The 21,663-nt window shown below is 49.5% G+C and overlaps 2 protein-coding genes and 1 long non-coding RNA gene across 5 annotated transcripts in view; all 3 read left to right on the top strand.

The window, feature by feature from the left end:
- Nucleotides 1-14,328, top strand: part of bcor (BCL6 corepressor) — a 40,893-nt gene extending 26,565 nt beyond the window's left edge. For all 3 annotated transcript variants that reach the window (XM_053877255.1, XM_053877254.1, XM_053877256.1), the window contains 8 exons: nt 416-694; nt 2,027-2,340; nt 3,575-3,862; nt 9,253-9,419; nt 10,072-10,217; nt 11,924-12,001; nt 12,082-12,235; nt 13,225-14,328. In XM_053877255.1, the coding sequence (XP_053733230.1) occupies nt 416-694; nt 2,027-2,340; nt 3,575-3,862; nt 9,253-9,419; nt 10,072-10,217; nt 11,924-12,001; nt 12,082-12,235; nt 13,225-13,579 (1,781 nt within the window). In that variant the 3' untranslated portion in view covers nt 13,580-14,328. The remainder of the gene's footprint in view (nt 1-415; nt 695-2,026; nt 2,341-3,574; nt 3,863-9,252; nt 9,420-10,071; nt 10,218-11,923; nt 12,002-12,081; nt 12,236-13,224) is intronic.
- A 1,163-nt stretch (nt 14,329-15,491) lies between these two features.
- On the top strand, nt 15,492-19,517 carry atp6ap2 (ATPase H+ transporting accessory protein 2). Its single transcript, XM_053877295.1, has 9 exons — nt 15,492-15,623; nt 16,356-16,486; nt 16,575-16,703; nt 16,806-16,901; nt 16,988-17,125; nt 18,358-18,411; nt 18,488-18,637; nt 18,713-18,832; nt 18,932-19,517. The coding sequence occupies exons 1-9, from the start codon at nt 15,497-15,499 to the stop codon at nt 19,124-19,126; spliced, it is 1,140 nt and encodes a 379-aa protein (XP_053733270.1). The 5' UTR covers nt 15,492-15,496; the 3' UTR covers nt 19,127-19,517.
- Nucleotides 19,518-19,960: 443 nt separating this feature from the next.
- On the top strand, nt 19,961-21,182 carry LOC128766201 (uncharacterized). The gene is made up of 3 exons (XR_008415972.1): nt 19,961-20,126; nt 20,555-20,644; nt 20,762-21,182. It is a non-coding gene; the product is annotated as an uncharacterized LOC128766201 (long non-coding RNA).
- Nucleotides 21,183-21,663: the final 481 nt, after the last annotated feature.

Genomic DNA, 21,663 nt, shown 5'->3' with positions numbered 1-21,663 from the left:
GACACGTGTGTGTGAGACCAATAAGTGGTGTTCATGTCACATGTGTGAGGGAGCTAAAGCTTGTACAAGATTGTACCAAACAGCCTTCACATTGTGAATGTGGCTACAGTTCTTTTGCCGCTCTGTTGTGGTTGGTTCCAATCTTAAGGGGTCCAGACGGGAGAACGTGGCGCGCTGTGGCAGCCAAGGTTCAGTGAGGCATGTGGAGAGGGAAACCCAGCCAGGAATGAGTGCTGGTTCTGATCGAAATGTGTCCAAACACACTGTGCTTTTCAACATCAATGCACACTCAAGAGGAAATGTTTTCTTTTTTTTTTTTCATCTCGAGCTAGTTTTTAATTTCTTGCGGTTCTGTTGAGCAAGATTCATTTTGCGACTGCACCTTTAAGAGACTTGGACTTGTTGTTGTGCGCAGATGAGCCAGCCAGCGCCGAAGAAGACGACGACGAGGAGGTACGGAAGCTCAAGGTTTGCATCGAGCTGAAAGGATTGAGGCTCAGTAAGCCAGCAACGGGGCCTTCGTCACCGGACTGCCCCCAGATCAAACAGGAGCGGCCCTGGACTCAGTCCAGATCCCTGGCCTCGGTTCAAAGCCCTCGCGAGCGCAAGATCAGGCCCGGGGAACAAGATGACAGAGCCGCCGCTCAGAGAGCCGAGATCAACAGGAAATGGGGCTGCGAGAAGCTTCTTAATGGTAAGAATGTGCCGCCAGCCGAGCAAACCGCTGCTGCGACTCAGGGTTCAGCCGGGGTAACGGAAATCTATCTTTGGCTCCCGTTTCGCTTTCTTGTTGAGCAGTCTGTCTTTAGGGGATTTCCCCGAAGCCTTCAGGGAGGGTGGGGGGGAGGAAATGATGCAGAGACTACTTCCCTCTGCCAAGCGAAAGGATGAAATTTAGAAGTGAGACCCGGGGAAGTTTAAAAAAAAAAAACCCTTCCCCTTTGGGTTGTGTGTTTTCGGCGAGGAGTCCACGGCAGCGTCGAGCGCGATGAACAAATGAGGGAAGTGGCTGGTGGAGATGTGTGTGGGCAGGTGACTAATGCGTGATCAATGAGTTCTCCGCTTCCTCCTCGAAACCGGTCACGGGGGACCGCTGAGTGTGCGTGGTGCGGGAGACACATGAGGCGAGGGGTGAGGTGACACCTGGTTTCCTTTTTGTCACATTGGTGGGCTGCTGAAGAAGGTGGGACAAATCGGAGGATATTTCTGTTTCATTTCACCATGTGCTCCTTTCTAAAAAAAAAAAACAAAACAAAACATTTCACTGTCTGGGTGACATCAGCCCGGCAACAGCGGTGTCATGATAAATGCACGTGCATCGCCCAGATACGGATGGCGTCACCCCGACTGTAGCAAACCAATGGCGAATGATCCACACATTAGCGTCTTTAGCGCTCTGTAATGTATCATAAATGAGTGTAACGTCTCAAACATGGCTGCCTTTAAATCAATTTTACACCAGTGAATATGAAAATACAGCTCTGCTTTTTAGAAACCTCTTTGCTTTAAGGCCTTGACAAAGCCGCTGTTTGGTTTTGTTCATCTACCTCTTCGTGTTGCGTTCACTGTGCACTGGTCTGGACCAACCTGAATTGTAATGCAATTAGCTTTTCACACAGCTGCGATATGCTCTGAAATGATTGCGGAAATCAAACGTGTCATTTCACCATTAAATCCGTTGTAGTTCCAAGGGCAGGCTTTTTGTTTTTTTGGGCTTGATTTTTTTTACATGTAAATACGTATTACAAAAGGCTTAAATGCGACGGAGGCATCACATTTGTTTAAGGAGATTATAGTGTCGGTGTCCTTGCCGCCATGGCAGCGGGGATGTGTGTCTGCGTGGTGGTGGTCGTGCAGGTTATTTTTTTCCTATTTTTTCCCCTGATCGAGCAGGCGTGCTGCGCTCCCAGACAGCTCTGTGTGCTCATTAATAAACCAACAGAGTGTGAGAGATGGCCTTGCAATCCCTCCCATCCTCCACCAAGCTTTCAGCCACTCACTCTTCCTCCCTCTTCCCTCCGCACAGGAGTCGCCGCCGCCACCGCTCCCCTCCCCCCCAGCCAGCTGAAGGACAGAGTGCACGCACCAGGACTCTACTCAGGTGACCGTGGCCTCAAGGAGCCAAGAAGGGGCCCTCCCTCTCCGGCTCCGGAGCCGTCACCCGGAGACACCCCTCCCCACAAGCCTCACCGCTACAGCGACGGTGACAAACCCAAGGGCAAGCGGCCGTGCAAGACCAAGCACACCAGCCAGAGGGAGAGAGAGAGGAAGAAAGAGGCGGCAGCCAACAGCCCCGACCGGCACTCCGCAGCTGATCTGGGCACAGCTGACAGTGACAAGGTGAGTGTTGATGGTGGTGTCTGGCCCAGGCGGCCGTCTGGATGTGTGCAGAGTCTGTTTCCGTATGCCTGTCGGCGCCTCAGATTATGCAGCTGAGGGAGGGCGGAAGGAAGTATGTGTACAATGTTTGGAGGGCTGCTGGAGCTTTGACCTCCCCGTGCCCTCAGTGACTCCCCGCGGATCGCCTCATGCCTGTTTGTCTCGGGCCTTAATTGTCAAACCTGTGTCATCGGCGCTGTCTTGTGTCCCGACGCTTGCCAGGGCCCTGAGTGTCTACGTGTTTGTGAGCATTCCTGACATTACGACAAAACCCTGGAGCAATTATACATTGTACTAGTGCTGCGCACAAGGCACCAGTCACACACACACTCACAGCGAGGAATGTGGCAGCCATGGTTGGGTGTACAAGTTCAAAAGACGGGGGAAAAAATGAGCGCGGGGTAAAATTGAGGGGAAAAAAGGAAGGCTAGTTGTTTTCTGGCCGCGGCGCCCTCCTCCCCTGCTCCTCCTCAGCCTGACAGCTGCTCCGACATGGAATTCCACTGAGAGGGCATGCACTACGCAAACACACACACATGCACACACACAGTCAGGCGGCTCTCTCGTGCGCTGCGCTCAGAGGGCTCTGTTGGTTTAGTGGTTAAAGAAAAGTGGCGCGCCAACCTGCAGTGTTTGGGGCGTGAACAGTTTGCTTTTTTTTTTTCAAAGGATTCGAGAATCATAATAATTTGAAAACACACGTTGTCACCTGGACAACTTTCATAATACTAGTTTGTTTGACCTATGGTACAAGTTTTGCGCAGACCAGAAAGGATGCCAGTCAAAGGTTAGGTGTTTATGTTTGTCGCCAATATGTGTCTGTGGTGGTGTGATATTCGTACAGTTTTTTACAGTTTTTGCTCAAATGGAGGAGTCACTAACACAAACAAAAGGTGCTTAGCTTTGGATTTTCTTTACTCCCATGTTCATTTTCTGAAGATTAGTCCTTGTGTACCTCTGAATTTAACACAATCCTTCTTTCTGTCCAGCTGCGGTTCTACTCCGCAGCTCAGGCAGTCGACACTTTCCTACTTTATATTTCACTTTCCTTTTCGGTGTTTGCCAAGTGCGCAGTGTTGCGTCAGAGCGGGCTGGTTTCGTCAGCTGGGCTCTCGTTGCTGTGCGTGTGCCCCTCACTCTCAGGTCCCGTCTGCTCCGTGGCAGCGAGTGTAACGCTCTCTCACTCTCTCCACAGCTGATTGAGCAGCGCGGGGCTCCGAGGAAGAGAGCTGCCTCTCCTCATCATTATCCCGGCTCTCCAGTCAAGCCGTGCTCCCCCGCCGCGCTCTGTCCACCCACCCTGCAGCCGCAGGCGGACGGCAGAGTGGACCGCGTCCCACCAGAGCCGGTGGTGGGGGCGCAGAGGACTCCCCCCGCCGAGCCCTCCGCCCTGCGACCGATCCCGCCCGAGGCGCGGCGGCTGATCGTCAACAAGAACGCCGGAGAAACCCTCCTCCAGAGAGCCGCGCGGCTCGGATACGAGGTAATGGGCTTCGTTCACATGATCCCCCTCACTTATCTCCCCACATTTTCACTTCATCACCTCGTTCAACTCTTTGCTTTCTCTCCTTCCAAATTGAGCTCATTTTCTCCCCCCTGATTCTGGCAGACACGCTTGGAATTGTCTTCCTCTATCTCATCCTTGTCTAGCATCTGTCCTGCTCTGCCTCTCCTTCCTTTCCTCCCTCGCTTTTTTTTTCTTCCTCTGCGTGTCTGCTTCTCGCAGGTTTCCGTTCGCTCCCTCCCTCTCTTTCCTCTCAGCGCTCTTTCTCTTCCTCTCTTTGTGACTCAGATTGTCGTTGGCACCCCTCCTCCTTGCGAGCGCACACACGCACGCACACACTCCTCGCCGCTTCCCCTCCTCTCGCCTCGCTCCGCTCTCACATCTCATTAATTTTCCGTGAGGCGAAGTGTGACACACACGCAGGCACACACACACACACTCGCTGGCATGTGTGTGCGCGCAGACAGCGTGAGGGATCGGTGGGATCATTATACGGAGACTGATGCTCGCTGCCGCTCTCTAGCATCGGGAGTCCCCCCCCCTCCAACTCCCCCTCTCGTCTTTGTGTGTTGCTGCCAATCGTTCGCTCCTAAACCAGATCCTCCCGTTCCCTCCGCGCACGCAAGAAAGGATGTGTTTTTCGACTGAATCTTTCCGCTCCCGTCTTTCCCGTCGCTCAGGAAGCTTTTAATTAAAGTTGGATGGTCGTCTGTCTCTCCCCCCCCTCCTCGCCCCCCTCCCAAGTTTCTGTTGGTGGGTCTAAACGCTCGCTCTTCCCTTGTTGACAGATTTTACAAATTGATGTATTGATCCAAGTGGTTTTAATGCCACTTGAGCGGAGCATTGTTGTGCGTCTCCCTTGATCATTTTTTATATCGCCAGCAGAGGGATCTTCTCACAACTGTAAACAGGACTTTATATCTTTTGAGTCGCTCATTAACCGCTTGCTTTATAGTCGCGTGTGTTTGTTGCGCGCGCAGTTGTTGACGTCGGCCCTCGTGCGAGTCAGGAGTGTGAATGAGAGGTAAGCACTGGGAGTATAATCGCGTTCTAATGGCCCTCTAATGTGCCGTGGTGGCTGTGGTTAGCAGTGGCGGCGGCTGTTTTTCCTTCCTCGCTCGCAGACGTGCGCAGCGCACGCACACACACCGCGACACACACGCGCACTCAGGGCGCAGCGCAGCAGCAGGGTTCAGTCAACCGTGCTGGAGAGAAGCTGGCTCCTCTCTCTGATTTATGCATTTCTCGCAAACGTTTTTTTCCCCTCCCCTCCCTCCTTCTTTTTCATTCCCTCTTAGCATTTTCCCCTTCCTGCGCTCCGCATGTGGATGGGGAGAGGAGGTGGTGGTGGTGGGGGGGGGGGAACCTGAGACTACACAAACAAGGCGCTGACCGCTGCGCAAACAACACCCCCGCCTTCCCCTCCCTCCCTTTCTTTCTCTCCCTCTCAGGAAGCTCGTCTCTCACTGCCTGTGTGTGATAAGCCCGGGGCAGACCCTTGGGGCTCCCACACACACACACGCACACACGGATGTGCAAAAATGTGCCACACACACACACTCGCGGTGGCGCACGGGCCTGTAGATGCAGAGCGCTTGTCTCACGCTGGTGTTTCAGCGCCGCGAGCTCAGGGCTTATCACACACAGGCAGAGAGATATGAGGGTCTGAGAGACAGAGGCACGCACACACGGCTCGCATGCTGATTACCAGCGCGCGCACACACTCCCTCACTCTCTCTCTCACACACACACACAGGGACGCCGAAATGCCAGTGATGACCCGACAGGAACAGGCGTCTGACACTTTCCTCGGAGTGACGGCTCACCACACTCGCTGCTGCTGCTGCAGACTCGGAACATGCAAATTCACGACAAACACGTATAGCACGCGAACACCAGTCGTTGGAGGAAAAACACTCGCACGCACGCACACACACACACACACACACTTGTAATTTAAGACGCGCGCCGCTACTTTGCTGTTCCCCGTGCCCGGGCCGGCACTGTGCATATTTCATGTTCGTTTAGTTTTGCGATCCGTGCCTCCGCACATGAAAGCCCTTTCTCTCTCTCTCTTCCTTCCCTCTTCCTCCCTCGCTCCGCTTTCATTCTCTCGCTCTCCCTCGTCTGACGCGCTCGCTGAGCATTTGAAATGGTAATGAGGAGAGATGCTGCGGATGTCTTCATCCGTCTCCCTCTCTCTCTCTCTCCTCTCGCCGGCGCTCGGGGGCTCCTCAGTCCTGCCCCTTGAAATTTCAGATAAACTAAAGGTGCACTCTGCCGCTTGTTTTCACCTTCACCGGTCAGGGCTGCTTCTCGAGTGTGTGTGGTTCAGGAACCGAGTGGAGTGATGGTGATGGTCCAGCTCTGGTCCACACAGTTGTAGAGTGGGCAGTCCGGACCCTAGGTGAGGTGGCTGGCACTGGGTGGGGGACACGTGTGCCTGGTTGTCAGGTGGCTTCTCTCTGAAGAACAACCTGATGAAATAAGTTAGAGTGCTCGGTTCAAAGCCGTCCAGCAGTTTCAGGCGTGAATCCACTGCAGGTCACATGCTCGGACTTTTGACGCCCTCGCAGCAAGGAGAGGTCTGATGCTAATATGTGTGACACGCACTGCTCTGTAGTCTGGTGCTGCTTGTTTCAGCGGCACCTGGTTGGTTAACCCGTGTGCGCTTCATGGGTTGGAAGCAAAACCTCACCGCTGTGGCCCCTGTAGTCCGTTGGAGACGGCTCCAGAAGCGGCGGGACCAGGGGCTGGTGGATAACAGGTCTGTCCGAGTCAGACCTCTGTCCCCGTGTGGAAGGTTCAGGTCAAACGGTGACAGAGACAGCTCTTGGAACCTCCCCGTTTGGAGCCGGAGCACTACGTCACCGTGGCCTACAGCGATGTCTTAAAAACGCCGTCTGCTTTCCGTCTCCCGAACCGTACGAGATCATCGTGGCTGCGGTGTATGTCAAAACACGAGAACTGTCTGTTTCATGTCTTCCATCCAGACGTGTGGGGAAAAAAAGAAACGAGCGCACGTGTGTGTCTGACGGTGTGGGATTAACTCGGATCAGCTGTCGCCCCAGCACATCCGCTCACCGCGACGCTAATGCTCGTGCAAACATCCACACGTCTCACTTGTCAGGGCAGGTAGAGCGCGCGCAGCTTGGACCGTTGGCTCCGCGCAGGAAACGCCACTCATGCGTCACCTCCACATGGGATTCATAAGGAGGCGCGCGCACGTGCACGCACACATCTGTTGTGTGTGTGTGTGTGTGTGCGCGCCGCTCGCGCGGGCCGGCGCTGCAAGGGGTTAAATGTCTAAGTGATGCATTGATTGCAGGCGAGCGCAGGGAAGCGTTCTAGAGAGGGAGATTAGAGGACGGAGGGCGCGCGAGCGAGCGAGTGAGCGAGGTGGGGCGGGAGGTGTGTGTGTGTGTGGGGAGAGCAGCGTCTCATTATACTGAGCAGGAGTGTGTGTGTGTATGTGCGCGCGCGCGTCTGTGTCTGGCGGGAAGCCGGGGCTCTCGTGCTAAGCTCCTCGCTCTCTCCCAGCGATATTAAACACGGCTCTGGAGGTTTAGCGCTACACCTCCTACACACACCGCCACACACAAGCGAGTCGCTGGCACAAACAACTGCACACCGAAGATCCGCGCTACGCCACAGTGTGTCTGCCGGCTCTCTCCTTCTCCGGCACCCGACACACACGCACACACACACACACACACACACAGAGAGCGAGTGGAATCCCCCAGAGGCGAGCTGAATCTCTCTCCAGCAGGCAAACGGAATGCTGGCAGCCATCGAAAACCAGTTGGAGCGGCAGCCACTCCCCCTCCTTTTATCATTTCACACTTTTTTTCCCTGCTCGCACTCGCTCTCTTCTCCTTCCCCACGTCACTCCCGCTCTCTCGCGGCCCGCCGCGGCCGATCGCAGCCACAGATTCATCCATCCGTCATCTGTCTCGCCGTTGCCTCGTCCCGCCCTTTGTAGCCCGGCGCTCATCTCCCTGTCAGCCTCCCGCTCCCCGCTTCTTCCGCTCGCTAAAATACACAGAGTGGGAGAGAGATAAACACTTGGACCAGACGCAGGGATGGAATTAGCATAGAAATGGAAGTTTGGAGTCATTCCCCAGGTTCCGATCAGCGGCTCCTGGCGCCGGACTATTAGGATTCTGGTGTATGAGCGTGTCCGAGCCCATGAATCTCACGTGTGTAGATGGGCTGATAGATTAAAATCAAGACTTTTGACGCGTCAGCTGTTTGGCTTCTTGGGCTGTTTTGCGTTTTGCTGTTGCTTTATCTATCTCTGAGTCTCTGGATCAAAACTGTGTCGTGAAGCTTCAATGCTGCGTCGTGAAGCCTCATCTGCCCTTCAGCACTTTATACTTTATCTAGCAACTGCCGACTCCATGGCCCTAAATCTTAGCGTTGTGACGTTGTTTTTTTTTTTTTGTCTAACTTTAATACCCCTCCTGCTGAAGAGTAGCGGACCAAAGCCGGTCCATTTGTGTTTTTGAGGCAAACAGACTTTAACCCGAGACAGAGCCCATAGTGTGAAAGCCCCCCCTAGTGGACTACACATTAGAATCCAGTGAAAACCCACATTGTCTTCCGTCTAAATGACGACTAATAAAGGCTTAAAACGGAATACAAAAACATGCAAACATCCTCCTTTTAAGCCTGGAATTAGGAGCTTCTGATTGGTCCAGCTGCACAGCCCTTTACACTGAGCTGTTTGATATTTCTCCTAAAGAACCAGATTAAAAACTAATCAACCAGCTGCTCTATCCTGTTGGAGCTGCTTGTTTTCTACCGGCGTGGCTGCTAAATGGGTCTTTTTTTAGCCAACAATGGCTCGGGGATACGGTGTGGAGCTGTAATCTGTGTTGGTAGTGACCAGGTTCTGACTGCACTTGCTTTTGGAGTCTGTTGATAACCTAAACGTTACCTTCATCTCCAGATAAAATGAGTAAAGCAGAGAGTTTTAGGAGAAAAATCTCACTAACTGCTTATAATTTCTGTGAAATCCCCATTTTTAATTCCTTAAGTGAAGCTTTAAAACTCGAGCCCCTCTAGAGCCTCTGTGGAATCCCTTTCTCCGGCTTCTATTGTGTCCGTGTTGTGAGTGCAACAATAGCGACTCGGCGCCGCGGTCGCGTCCAGACACGACACACTCAAACAGCAGAGTTTGGCACAGCCAACAGCGTTGAGTCACTTTCCTCCACGAGCTCTGACAGCTTCTCAGCGGTTACGCCGTTTTTATGCGAGTGTTTGTCAGACAGCAACACACGACTTCATCCCAGGAAATGTAAACATCAAACCCGATTGTGTCGTCGTCCGAGCCCACGCGCTCAACCGCTTGTGTCTGCTCTCCGCAGGAGGTGGTGCTGTACTGTCTGGAGAACAGAGTGTGCGAGGTGAATCACAGGGACTACGCTGGCTACTGTGCTCTTCACGAGGCCTGCGCTCGCGGCTGGCTCACCATCGTCCAACACCTGCTGGACTATGGCGCCGACATCAACTGCAGCGCACAGGATGGCACCAGGTAAACCGGACTCTCAGAGGATGGTGTGTGAATGAGTGGACCGTGAAAAAGCTGATGTCATTTCCTGAGCATCAATTACTGCAAAATGAGTGGCCCTTGGGGTCAAGAGGTCACCCTCCCGCTCACATGTGGGTGCTGGTTTACATGTGTGTTAAAAGGCAAATTAAAAGATTAAACACTAGCAGCTTTAATTTCAGTGCTATTAAAATGTACAGTGGGGGGTCTTTGCAGGAAGCTGCCTGAATAGGGCCTTTATTAAACCATGAACCGGCATTCAAACCAGTATTAAACACATAAGTGCTATTAGAATAGTGGAACTCTTTTATTATAATGCGGCGCTACATCTCTGAGCCAAGATGGATGGATTGCGTTGTTCCGAATGATGTGTTTGGGTCTCCCTGGTGAGACGTCATAATGGGCTGGAGCCAATCGGATAGACGGAATTCAGGTACGCAACTAAGGCAATAACTTATTAAACGGCCAGCTGGGGGCGATATGAGCAGAACTGTTTGAAATTGGCGAACTCTACAACAAAGAAGACACTTTCTCAGCCATTTTTTTGCCCCAAATACCGTGATTGTTTCCGAAGCGTGGCCTGCTCTGTTCATAGCGCGCAGCCCTCCCTGCTAACCTTCACATATTTCCGTGACAGGCCGATTCACGATGCCGTCGAGAACGACCACCTGGACGTGGTTCGCGTCCTGCTCTCCTACGGAGCGGACCCCACTCTGGCCACCTACTCCGGCCGAGGTCTCCTCAAGATGACCCACAGCGACAACATGGAGCGCTTCCTAAATGGTAAGAAGCCACGCTACGGCTCGCAACTGTCGAGTGCGTTCACGTTTATGTGTGTGAGACACGGAGAATCTCATTAGTTTCATCCTCCATCTTCACACTCTCACGGAGCTCTGAATTCATTAGTGGTGTCATGGTTTGTCAGGCATTTTGGTTCTGGCGGCAACTGTAAAGTCCTTTTAATATAGATATTAAGGACACTTGGACGCACACAAAACAAGTGGTTTTGCTGCAGCTTATGATCACATTTGGTTTCCTGTTTGGTTGTCCAAGAAAAAACACAGAAAAACATGCACTGAAATGTTGACTTTGTCCGAGCATCTTGACAGCGTACATGGCTCTCCTTCCTCCGACGACATCCATGTTTAAGGACATTTGTTCTTACCGTTGTAGCAGTGGACTTCAGTTCAAAGTAAATACGACACTGCCAGATGTCGCACGGGTCTGGGACCCGTTTTTCGCCCGTCATTATGAGCTTTTGCGGGTGAAAATGTCGGTAGTCCGCGGCCTAAAACTGCGTGACACGTCTCTAGTGTTCACGCTCTCTGAACGGGAAGTGGTGTAGCGCGACCGCTCATGGCGCAGTAGCGTCACTGTGGGAGCGAGCGGAGCTCCGAGGTGGGGCCCAGTGAAATTGTTGAACCGTCCAGTCAGCAGCGCTGCTCTCCCTGGCGGCCTGCTCTTGGCTCCCTCTCTGCTGTTCTCTCTCGGCTGTGACCTCCGAGCAGCCTGTTGTGTTCAGTCCCCCCGGTAAATCCTCCCAACCTCCGCTGTCAGTCTCTGTCATCCCCCTCCCCGCGCGCCCCCCCCGCTCCCTCGACCACCTGTTAGACGGGGAGTTTCCGCCCGCCGGGGCTCGTGTCTCCTCGCGCCTCGCTGCGGTTACCAGGCAACGCCGACCGTGTTTGCTCGGCGTCCGCGTGGAAGCTCATTGTGCGCGAGCGCGTGACGCGAGTTCGGCGAACTCTCGTCCGGACGCCGCTGACCGCCGTGTTTACGTCGGGAGGAAATGAAACACGCGGACGCTTCCTCCTGAAAAGTGCATGAGTCGCGCGGGAGGTTGTAAATGAGCGGGTGGAAGTTCACGGTCGTCTGGAAGATGAATAGCGCGCGCGGCGGAGATTGATGTGGAGCCGGCTGGAGAGAGAGATGGTGTTGAATCCCGAAACGAGCGCGGATGGATGGATCGATGCCGAGGGAGAGAGAGAGAGAGCGAGAGAGCGAGAGAGAGAGGGAGATGGCTGCCCTCCCTCCCTCCACCTGGTCCCACTCATCTGGAGGCCGTTAATCCCTCCAAACACACGCCAGACGCCCCGCGCCTCGGCGCTGGCACAAAGCCCAGCTCCAGCTCTGAGCGTGTGTTTCTGTGCCTGCGCGCTGAACACACACACACTGCGCTCCACACGGTGTGTGTGCGCTTCCTTGTTTGTTTCCAGCTCGCTACGAAGGCAGCAGCAGCAGCAGCAGCAGCGACTGTGTGTGGTTCTTGTTTGATCCCTGGCAGCCGTCTGTGGCCCCGACACAGCCGGCTCTGACCCAGCGGAGCCACAGCCGCTGGCCCCTGACCATCACACCCCCCCGCCCCCCTCCGCCCCCCCCTCTCCCTCTTGATCCATTTTCTGCCGTCGTCTCCAAGGACAATGATATTTGCCTGGCTGCCCGCCTACCGGGCTCCAGCTTGAGTAACGCTCCTGCGCTCTTCTTCATAGATTATTTCGCCGACCTTCAGGGCCGATCCGATGACGACCCCGGGATTTATTGGGAGTTCTACGGCAGCGCGGTGTGCGGTGAGTGCAGATCAGCTCGCATGCTGTCGCTCTGTGGGGCGTTGACGCGCCTTTCTAACGAGAAACGCCTGACGCTGCAGAGTCCGGCGAGGACGGCGCGGCCTACGACATCCTGGCGGACCCGCCGGGCCCGGAGGAGGACGAGGAGGACGAGCGGCGGGAGGTGTTCGAGTTCGAGTTCTCTGACCGACCTCTGCTGCCTTGCTACAACATCCAAGTGTCTCTTTTCCAGGGGTGAGTTCCGCCACCACGTCTCTTCTGAACACTCCTTTTTTGTTGGGTTTAATTTGTTGTGACAAAAATCTGCTGAACCAGAGACTTGAAATTCCAAAACCGTCAGATTATTTTGCCATGTTATGAAGTGCTGTATGCCTGACTCCACAGGCTAATTGCAATAAATAAATAGATAAAATTCATGTTAAAGTCAAATATAATTCTGAATGTGTGGTTAAAGAAAGGTAAATTATGATATTTATAAATCCATATGTGACAATAATAAGGCAATATATTGATAAAAAAGGTAAAATATTCCGCTACTTTTTTATTTATTTTGATGCTTATTTTTTTGGTGTCTTTGTTTTTACCGTGTTGTCTAGTAACATTTCACCATTGTAGAATCAATCAATCAATTTGATGAAAAATCTCTTGGTTATGAAAATATTTTTGATATTCACCTCAGGGCATCCATTTTAGCATTAAAAACTCTTTAAATGCAATCATAAATAATCTAATTTAACCTGTAAATTTACACTCAGTAACACTACACTCATTTTCCCTCATCGATCATGTGGACCGCATCTGTGCACTGAAAGGGCCACAACCAGCCCACGAGCCACACCTTGGCTGGCCTGTAGTCATTTTTATTTTCAGGTGAAAAGTTGCAGACATTAAACGGCATGTTTTTTCAGCTGCCCCAGGGATGTTTTAGTCTGAAAATAGTCGAGACGCCAGGAGTTTTCCTTCAAACAAGACTCACTGAAAATGAAAAGTTTATTTTGTAATGGAGAATTAAATGCTGGTTATAATAGAATTAATTCAGCAAGTTCTTCCAGAGACTTGATTATAGGCATTTAAGAAATATGCATTGCTGCTGGCGTTTTTTAAAAAATCATTATGACCGTCATTAAGCCGCTGACCGGCTCAGATTCAGCAGCATCAGGGGGGGTCACAGAAAGGTCGCGGCAACACGGGGTTGCGTCTAAATCGGATCGATTTCCTTCCAGGCCGAGGAACTGGCTCCTGCTGTCTGACGTCCTGCGGCGGCTGCGCATGTCGGCGCGCGGCTTCAGGCAAGCCTTCCCGCACATGGAGGTGGTGACGGTGGCCGAGGCGGAGTTCTACCGACAAGCCTCTCTGTCGCAGCTGTTCTCCTGCCCCGAGGAGCTGGAGGGCTTTCACCCGGACAGCAAGGAGCTGCTGGACCTGGTGGAGGACAGCGCCGAGCTGGCAGCTCTGCTGGGCTCCACGCTGGAGTGTCTGGACGACCGCTGGGACCCGTCTCGGGAGAAGCTGAAGGAGAAACTGAAGACTGCCGGGCAGCTCGGGCTCATCATGACCCCTGGTCCAAATAAACACTGACCTGGATGGTAGCGGGAGGAAGATTGCTTTAAAGTTCAACTGGGAGTTGCGATGCCTTAGCCTGACCCTAGTTCCCACGCTTCAGCCTGCGCTCCGGCCCGGCGCTGACCCGCTGGCCCGCCCAGCACCGACAAGACTGAACCGTGCTCTTATTTTTATAGATTAATATATGTAAAATGAAGTAAATATACGTGTACATAAACCTATAAAGAGGAACTGTTGCTCACAACTCGTCCGTGTAAATGTGTGCCTGACCACAGCGGAGTTGTGCTGTCAGCAGCTGGACGAGGCGTCGCGGCGCGCAGCACATCGTGCATGTGTGTAGCTGTTCTGAGACCGTGCTGTTGAATGTGGTATTTGTGTTCACAGGAAGCACATGATGTTTTCTCTCCTCTCTCTCTCTCTCTCTCTCTCTCTCTCTCTCTCTCTCTCTCGCTCTCTCACTCTCTCAGACGTCTGTGCTTGCTTCAGCTCCAGGGGCTATTTTGTTGTAATTTTTGTAATGTTCAGATTGTGCTTCCTGTTTAGTCTGTAATTTAACATGCAGAACTGCAAAGTGGTTTGTAAAATAAAGTTTTATGGTAATGTTGATATTCACCCTTTGGCAAAGAGCTTGTACATAACAGTAAAGGCTACTGCAGTAAAGTAATTTTTGTGTGTTCATTTTTGTTTTACCTTTGTAATTAAAATATCCCATAATTTGTATTTATATTTTACAAAAGAAGTTGCTTTAAAATAAATATACAAACTGCAAGATGAAAAATGTCCTCCGCTTCTTCCCTGCCTCCATTTAACGAAGGGTTTTTTTTTTTCCCGTCGCGTCTGTCGATCAAATTAAATTATCTTGCTCAATTACTTGATGCAAATTCAGCGAGACGCCGTGGCGACGGTTGTCGCGGACCGACAGCGCCACCTATCGCCAAAACGGCAGAATTGACGGTGACGTTATTTATCAGGCGCTCTACAGCTCTCTGGCTCCTCCTAGTGTCCAAACGTGTACATTCGCGCTTCTTTTTCATGATCAATTATTGAGGCTGTTTACGAAAACTTAAGTGGCTTAAATTAAAATTCATGATTTCGATTGTGATGATAATACACAGCTGAAATGAATTACCTTTATGAGCGCTGATTAATACACTTTATTATTTATTAAAAGAACCATTGATGCGGAAATAAAATAACGAGAAATAAGGACATAATGTGGAAAAATATGAAAGTGGAAAAAAGTATTTAAACAGTTCATTTAAAAAAAAAAGAGTAATAAAACACATAGGTTAATAAAATAAATAAATGGGGAAATATGTACCCATGTTGTATATATATATATATATATATATATATATATATATATATATTGTAATGTCATGTTCCAATAATTTAGAATAAATATACCACAATTAAAAAAAAAGGAATATAATTATAAGGAAGGAAACATTTTCTAAATAAATAAACTCATCAAGTCAAAATCTGAGGAATACAACAATATGAATTCTAAAATAAATAATTAATAATAATTAAAAAATGAAACAGTTTCTATTAAAAATAGTTGTTAATGTGGAATAAAAAAAAAGTCTTAAAATAAAATTAAATGACAATAACCCTAAATCGTTGACCAAACTGAAACACACTTTGACCCTGTCAAACAGTTTGAAACAAAAAATTAAATCCATGAAAATAATGGCACACAGATGACAGAATTTAAACTGTATTTTATGTTGTTGCCTCGGTCAGTTTACAGTAGCTCACAGTAGCTGGGGATTAAGTGTAGGCGCTCTATGATAAATCTGGATGATGATTGAAGTCATGAAACAGAATCATTGGACAGATAAATACAGTTCGACAAACCTTCCGTCGACTTTCTGTTACGCTCCATCCCTGAGGGGGGCAGCAAAGAGCTATTGTGGTCCTCCCATTGACATGGTGGCAGAGAAGAAGACGGGTCATGTGATCTCAGCTGTTGGCAAGGAGAGAAAAATGTCGGACTGTCGAAGGATGGAGGCGATCGGTTCATTCGCGATTTTGCTCTGCGCCTTCGTCGCGACCGGTAAGTAGAGCCTAATGGGTGGCATCTAATATAACAGAGGCTTTAGGTGCAGCCGGGTATTAATGCAGTTCCACTCGAGACACGCTGAATTTCCGCATTTGCCGCTGACAGTCGGTTAACGTAGCGTCTGTAGCACCATCGACTGGATTTTCGATTTAATATGAATATATAAAGGTAATAAACATTCTCCTGACCAGATCGAGTAAATACTAAATGTGATTTCTTGTCATAATTGTCATTTCAAGGCGTTTTTTTAAACAGTGTGGTTACAGTGCGACGCTCATCACGACACCAGTAAACACCGATGCTACTCATTTTGACTTTAAACGTCAGATGAAATCATATCTGTGCAACATGGCTGTTGTCACTGTTAAGGGCGTACAATTAGGCATTCGTTTCCACTTTTAAAGACATTCTATTCTATTGTGTTCTAATCCATTGGTGGTGTCATGTGATCAGTCGGTAGTTCCGCTTCGACAGTCATGTGATTATTCCCAGGGTTGTGGTCTATTCCTTTAGTTTCGTTTGTTATTCACACTGTAAAATGTCTACTGCCTTTTTTCCTTTATTAAAAAAAAAACTGAAAAACTATCTTTGGCTATAGTTTTGTCCTAATAGGTTTATTAAGATAATAACAATATAATTACTACTATTACGACTCCTACACTGCAGAGTGTTAGTGGGGACTCCTGCTGAAGGTGGGTCTCAGGTGTGTGACTGTTTGACCCTCAGGTGTCCATGGAAACCGTCTGGCAGTGCTCCAGGCTCCAGAGTTTGTGTCCTTCCAGAAAGGCGACTGGCCGATTTCTGGCGAGAAGATTCCTGACCTGGTGGCTCTGACCATGGGTTTCTCTGTTGGAGAGGTGAGGTGGTTCCTCCAGCTGTTGCGTGTGCAGCCAGTAAATGCTTGTTTGTGTGTGTGTGTGTGTGTGCCTCTCTCTTCCTCCCCAGGATCTGTCTTGGCCCGGCCTCCGCGCCGGCCCCTTGTTCCAGCGACCCCGCGCCAACGTGCTGGTGGTGGTGAGGGGAGTGGACAGCCTCGACTTGCCGCAGAGCTTGGCCTCTTATCCTCTGGAAAATGTTAGTGTGGAAAAGTCGTTCATCAAACAAGCATTGTTGTATTGACTGTGCGACCGGCTTCGTGCTGTTTACACATCAGCTTAATGTGTTTTCTCCCCTCAGTCTGTTCCCTTCACCCTGGACAGTGTGGCAGAGACGGTTCATACACTGTTTGCTGAGGACACTCCGGTGGTGCTTCAACTGGCCCCTAGTGAGGAGGTAGCTTTCCACACGTCGATTCTCGAGGATGGGTTTGTTTCTGTTAGTGTCGAGGTGTGATCCCGGATTCTCTCTTGTGACTTCAGCGACTCTACATGCTGGGCAAAGCCAACGCCGTGTTCGAGGACCTGCCCGTGACCCTGCAGCAGATCCGAGCCCGTCTTTCCCAGGAGGGTTCTGTGCTGGATTCCCTGCCCACCAAGTCCCTGAGCAGAAATGCGGAGGTAAATCTGCTTCCACTCTCAGCAGAGCATTTCATTTGAGCCTGTCGTGAAATAAAAGTTTTCACCTTGAGTCATGAGGTCAAAGCCTGACCAGTTGGAATGGTGCCATGTGACTGTAAGTTTTGTTGGTTATTTTTCCACACTCACAGAACTGACCGTGCATAGCCCAAATCCTTCACTCAAATATTGCTGACACTAGGGCTGGGTGATAACTTATCGTACACGATATACCGCCAAACACAATTCTGCATCTCACGATAAATTTGATAAACACGCAGCTCACTCGCTGCATTGGACACGTGAACGTGACGAGACCACGGCGGTGTGCCACGCTCTCCAGCTCTGCGGCGGTTCACAGTTGTGGAGAGTGTGGTGGACTTTGGTTCACGGTCGTAGTTTGAAAGTGATTTTTGACACTGGTCGACTCTGAGTCTCTGGAGCCGTTTATTTTATTAGATGGAGTGGTCCTGATAGTATTTCTGACGCGGTCGTCTGCCTTGGTTCACATCAACACATGCAGGTCTCCTGCTGCGCTGGTGAAAATAGTTGGATATTGGACAGAGCTCCATTCCAGTATTGGCGGCAGCGTCCTCTTCCGCATCCCCATTAGGCTTCGAGCCGCCATCAGTTAGGGACCATCAACAAATTCTAAAGTGTCAAAGTAAAATGTTTTTCATCACACAAGACAAAGGACTGACAGTTTGTATCATGATCTGGAGAATAGAATCTGACTCCATGATAATTTATTGACATGATTTCTAATGTTTCTTCAGCAGCATCTAGGAAATGTGTCCAGACTGCTCCATCATTCAAGTCAACTGTTCAGAGACATGAGATACAGCAGGCAGACTGCTCCATTTAACCCCTAAATAAAGCTGGCAGAGCAGTCTCTCAGACACCAGCAGCTTCTACCAGAGATGTGAGACATTGAGTTTCTCATCTCTACACTTAGTTCACTGTTGTATTTAAACATAAACAAATAATGATGTTGGAGACAAACCTCACTAATAAGTTTCATCATGAAACAGAGGGACTGTAGTGTCCAACACATGGAATAGAATGAACATGGATTTATCCTGATAAATATTATCGCCGGAATTACAACATTTATCGCTGAAACTTTTTTTGTCCGTATCGCCCATCCCTATCTGACACACTGGACAGTCCTCCATGATGTTGTCAGATGACACCTAAACATGCGTAAAATTGCCTTCTCTTGTTGTGCTTCTCAGGCTGACCTTCTCTTCCTGTCGGAGGTCCAAGTCCTGCACGACATCACAGCTCTGGTGAGTCAGCAGAATGTTGTGGTCTAAAAAGAAAGCCTCTTCTGTTATCGTTGTGATGCATCGTTTGCCTGTGCAGCTGCAGAGGCACCGGCACCTTGCCAAGGACCACTCCCCGGACCTGTATTCATTGGAGTTATCTGGACTGGAAGAGCTGAGTCGGGTCTACGGTGCAGACTCTCCTCAGTACCGCGACGCCACCGACATGCTTATCACAGTCCTGCAGAAGGTGCGGCGCCACGTTTGTCAGGGAAAAGCCGACAGCTCTGGAGTGGTTTTTGAGATCTTGTTGCTTCCCTTGCAGTTTGGGGAAGATGTGTTCAGTCTCTACGGCAACGGCGCCGTCGTTGAGGTGGTGACGGTGAAGAACTTCGAGGCCCCTTTGGCCCGCAAGTCGCGCTCCATCCTGGAGTCCAAACAAATTGTAAGCAGTGCATGAGTTATGACCTGGTTTCACTCGGTCATGCTGGTTCACAGAGGAGCCACCAGGCTGGTGAGTTATCATGCTGCATGTGTTTCGCAGAGCAACCCCGGCAGCCCGTACAACCTGGCGTACAAGTACAACTTCCAGTACGCCGTCATCTTCAACATCGTGCTGTGGCTCATGATCGTCCTGGCGCTGGCCGTCATCGCCACCGCGTACAACCTGTGGAACATGGACCCCGGCTACGACAGCATCATCTACAGGATGACCAACCAGAAGATCAGGATGGACTGAGGCGCCGCCGCAACACTCCCATTCGGTCCCTTCCACCCTCCCCGTGATTGTGTTTCCCTGTGAAATCTGCTGAATCAGCCTTTTGTTTACAACACAAACAACACGCATCATTCCATGCGTCACATCCTTCCTTTCTGCCTGGTGATTGCAGTTTTATCTCGTGGTGTTGTGAGAGGGTGAGACGTCTCAGCATCGTGTTTTTGTGCTCGTCTTGTTAAGTTAAATGAAGTATATGTGTGTATATATTGAAGATAGGATTGCAACTTTATGAACACTGCTGTTGTGAGAAGATTGTTGTGCGAGTCATGTTTGCAGTGTCAACAACAACAACTCGGTCACGATGAGAAGAAAATAAATTATTACGTGGATGAACCTGTTTGCGGATGTTTTACTGGAGACAAATACACAAACTCCGCCCACTTGGAGAGACAAAAGCGCCTCACTGTCCAGAAGCATGTAATCCCAGCTTACTCATGGACTTAACTCTGCATTATGACACAAAGAAAAACCAAAATAAGTTCCACTAAGTGGGTGGCTGACCTTTGCTTTAAAGATAGAGAGGGAGGTGCGTCAAGGTTGATCAAGGAAGTCATAAAATATAATAAATATTGAAGTAGTAAACCATCAAAAGCAAGTGGAATGAGTGCAGTACAAAGTCATTTCAAAACTATAAATATCCAATATCACTCTTATAAGTGTGTTTACCACCGGAGGACTCGTCTCTCAAATTCAATTTTTATTTTTAATGAAACGCTCATCTGTTTTTTCCGACGCTCTAACCCGAGTCACGTGCTCATATCTTGGCTTCAGGCTCAGCCAATCAGAACTGGGATGTTATTTTTTGGCCACGCCCTCTCTGTGTATGTAACTGGCTTCTGGCTTTCGTAACACTTCCGCCTTTTTAAATTGTCGCGTCTGCTGGAAACAGGTTCGAGATAAAGACGACGGTCTGCGAGGTTTACGAACGAAAAAAACGCTATGGTCTGATTAGTGATCAAAGGTGAGATTCAACTCTTGCTTTTCCTGTCGATTCGACGTGTTTAGTTGCCGGTGATCGTAACTAACAGAGTCGCGTCTGTTGTTTACTGGCTTGTTATTTACATTTGTTCTGCATATATATATATATATATATATATATATATATATATATATATATATATATATATATATATATATATATATATATGTAATAAAATGGATGGATTTATTTGGAATATGTTTTTCTCATTATTTTTACATAGATTTGAATCATTTTTTGTACCAATTTTCTATAACGGAAACTATTTAAAAAACAATATTGAGGGTGTTAAATGCTTAATAGAGTTTTGTCTGATTTATCTGAGGTTTCATCTCTTCTGTCTGACCAGGAAGTCTGATTTATTATCTCAAAGTATCCACATGTTTCTCCCCACTGTTTCTCCTTTAAAGCCTGCGCCTATGTGGTGAGGAAGATCCGGGCGTCGATCGCTGATGGGGAGCAGTCGGAGGGGCCCATCGAAACACCATGTAGTGCTGCGGGTGAGTTAGCAATAAACTCAAGGAGCCGCCAGCTCACTGGAACCATAGTTAGTCATCACATTCTGGAACCCTGACTCGTGTCACGTGCTGCAACGTCAATGTCCTCTTCATTTGCAGCTAAACAGAAAGCAGTGCAGGAGTCCAACGCTCAGCCAGCAACTGGCCTCCTGAGCTCAGGGACAGATGTGGGCGTCCGTGGAGCGACGGGGTCCAGCACGTCGGCGGCTCTGCAGAACTGCGGCTCCTGACAATAGGAGAAGTCATTTGTAGCGTAACCAGAAATGGCTGTCGTGTTTTATCGCCATAAATCCATGGACAGCGTTTCTGTTGTTGTGCTCTAAAATGACTTGTCTGATCCTGAAGGAGGCCTCTTCAGCACAGGCCTGAGATTGTCTGGTCACTGCAGCCTGTGATGACCAGTTCACCAACCCTTTATTCTGAGGGCTGGACTGGTCTGATGTTTCTGCTGCTGTGTCAATGAAGACTGGAGAATTTGGCTTTTAATGTGTTTGATGAAAATAAAAGAAATGCATATTAATTAGATGTTTTGGTTTTTAATGCGCTCAGGAAGCTGATCATTTTCAATGTATGATCTGTATTTCTAAGGGTAAGTCGTGGCGGCACCCTCACCATATTGCGGAGGAGGGGGGGAGAGAGAGAGAGAGAGAGAGAGAGAGAGAGAGAGAGAGAGAGAGAGAGAGAGAGAGAGAGAGAGAGAGAGAGAGAGAGAGAGAGAGAGAGAGAGAGAGAGAGAGAGAGAGAATATATCCTTGTCCTAACAGTTCCTGAAAATTCCAATGAAATCTTTCATTTCTTTTTAGAGATATTTTTGCAAAACAGACGATCATAACGTAAATCTAATATTGCTTTGCTACAACACACGTAATTCCTGACTTTTTTTTTTTTTTTTACAATCATATGAGGTGTCGGGACTGCTGTTTAGTTCGTGCTTATGTGTTGTTACCGTGCGTCCAAGCGTTGCTTCACGTGTCTTACGAGGGAGACTGTGACCTTCAAGC

Source organism: Synchiropus splendidus, chromosome 10, assembly GCF_027744825.2.
Source record: "Synchiropus splendidus isolate RoL2022-P1 chromosome 10, RoL_Sspl_1.0, whole genome shotgun sequence".
NCBI classification, from domain to species: domain Eukaryota; kingdom Metazoa; phylum Chordata; class Actinopteri; order Syngnathiformes; family Callionymidae; genus Synchiropus; species Synchiropus splendidus.
Note: the sequence above shows the minus strand (reverse complement) of the source record. Positions and strands in the feature narration are given on the sequence as shown.

Excerpts from the sequence above, each read along its gene's own strand:
- atp6ap2 (XM_053877295.1), top strand. The coding sequence starts at position 15,497 with ATGGTGGCAGAGAAGAAGACGGGTCATGTGATCTCAGCTGTTGGCAAG. Across the intron at positions 16,487-16,574 it reads TGGGTTTCTCTGTTGGAGAG|GATCTGTCTTGGCCCGGCCT; the intron begins GTGAGGTGGTTC and ends CTTCCTCCCCAG. Across the intron at positions 18,638-18,712 it reads TTATCACAGTCCTGCAGAAG|TTTGGGGAAGATGTGTTCAG; the intron begins GTGCGGCGCCAC and ends CTTCCCTTGCAG.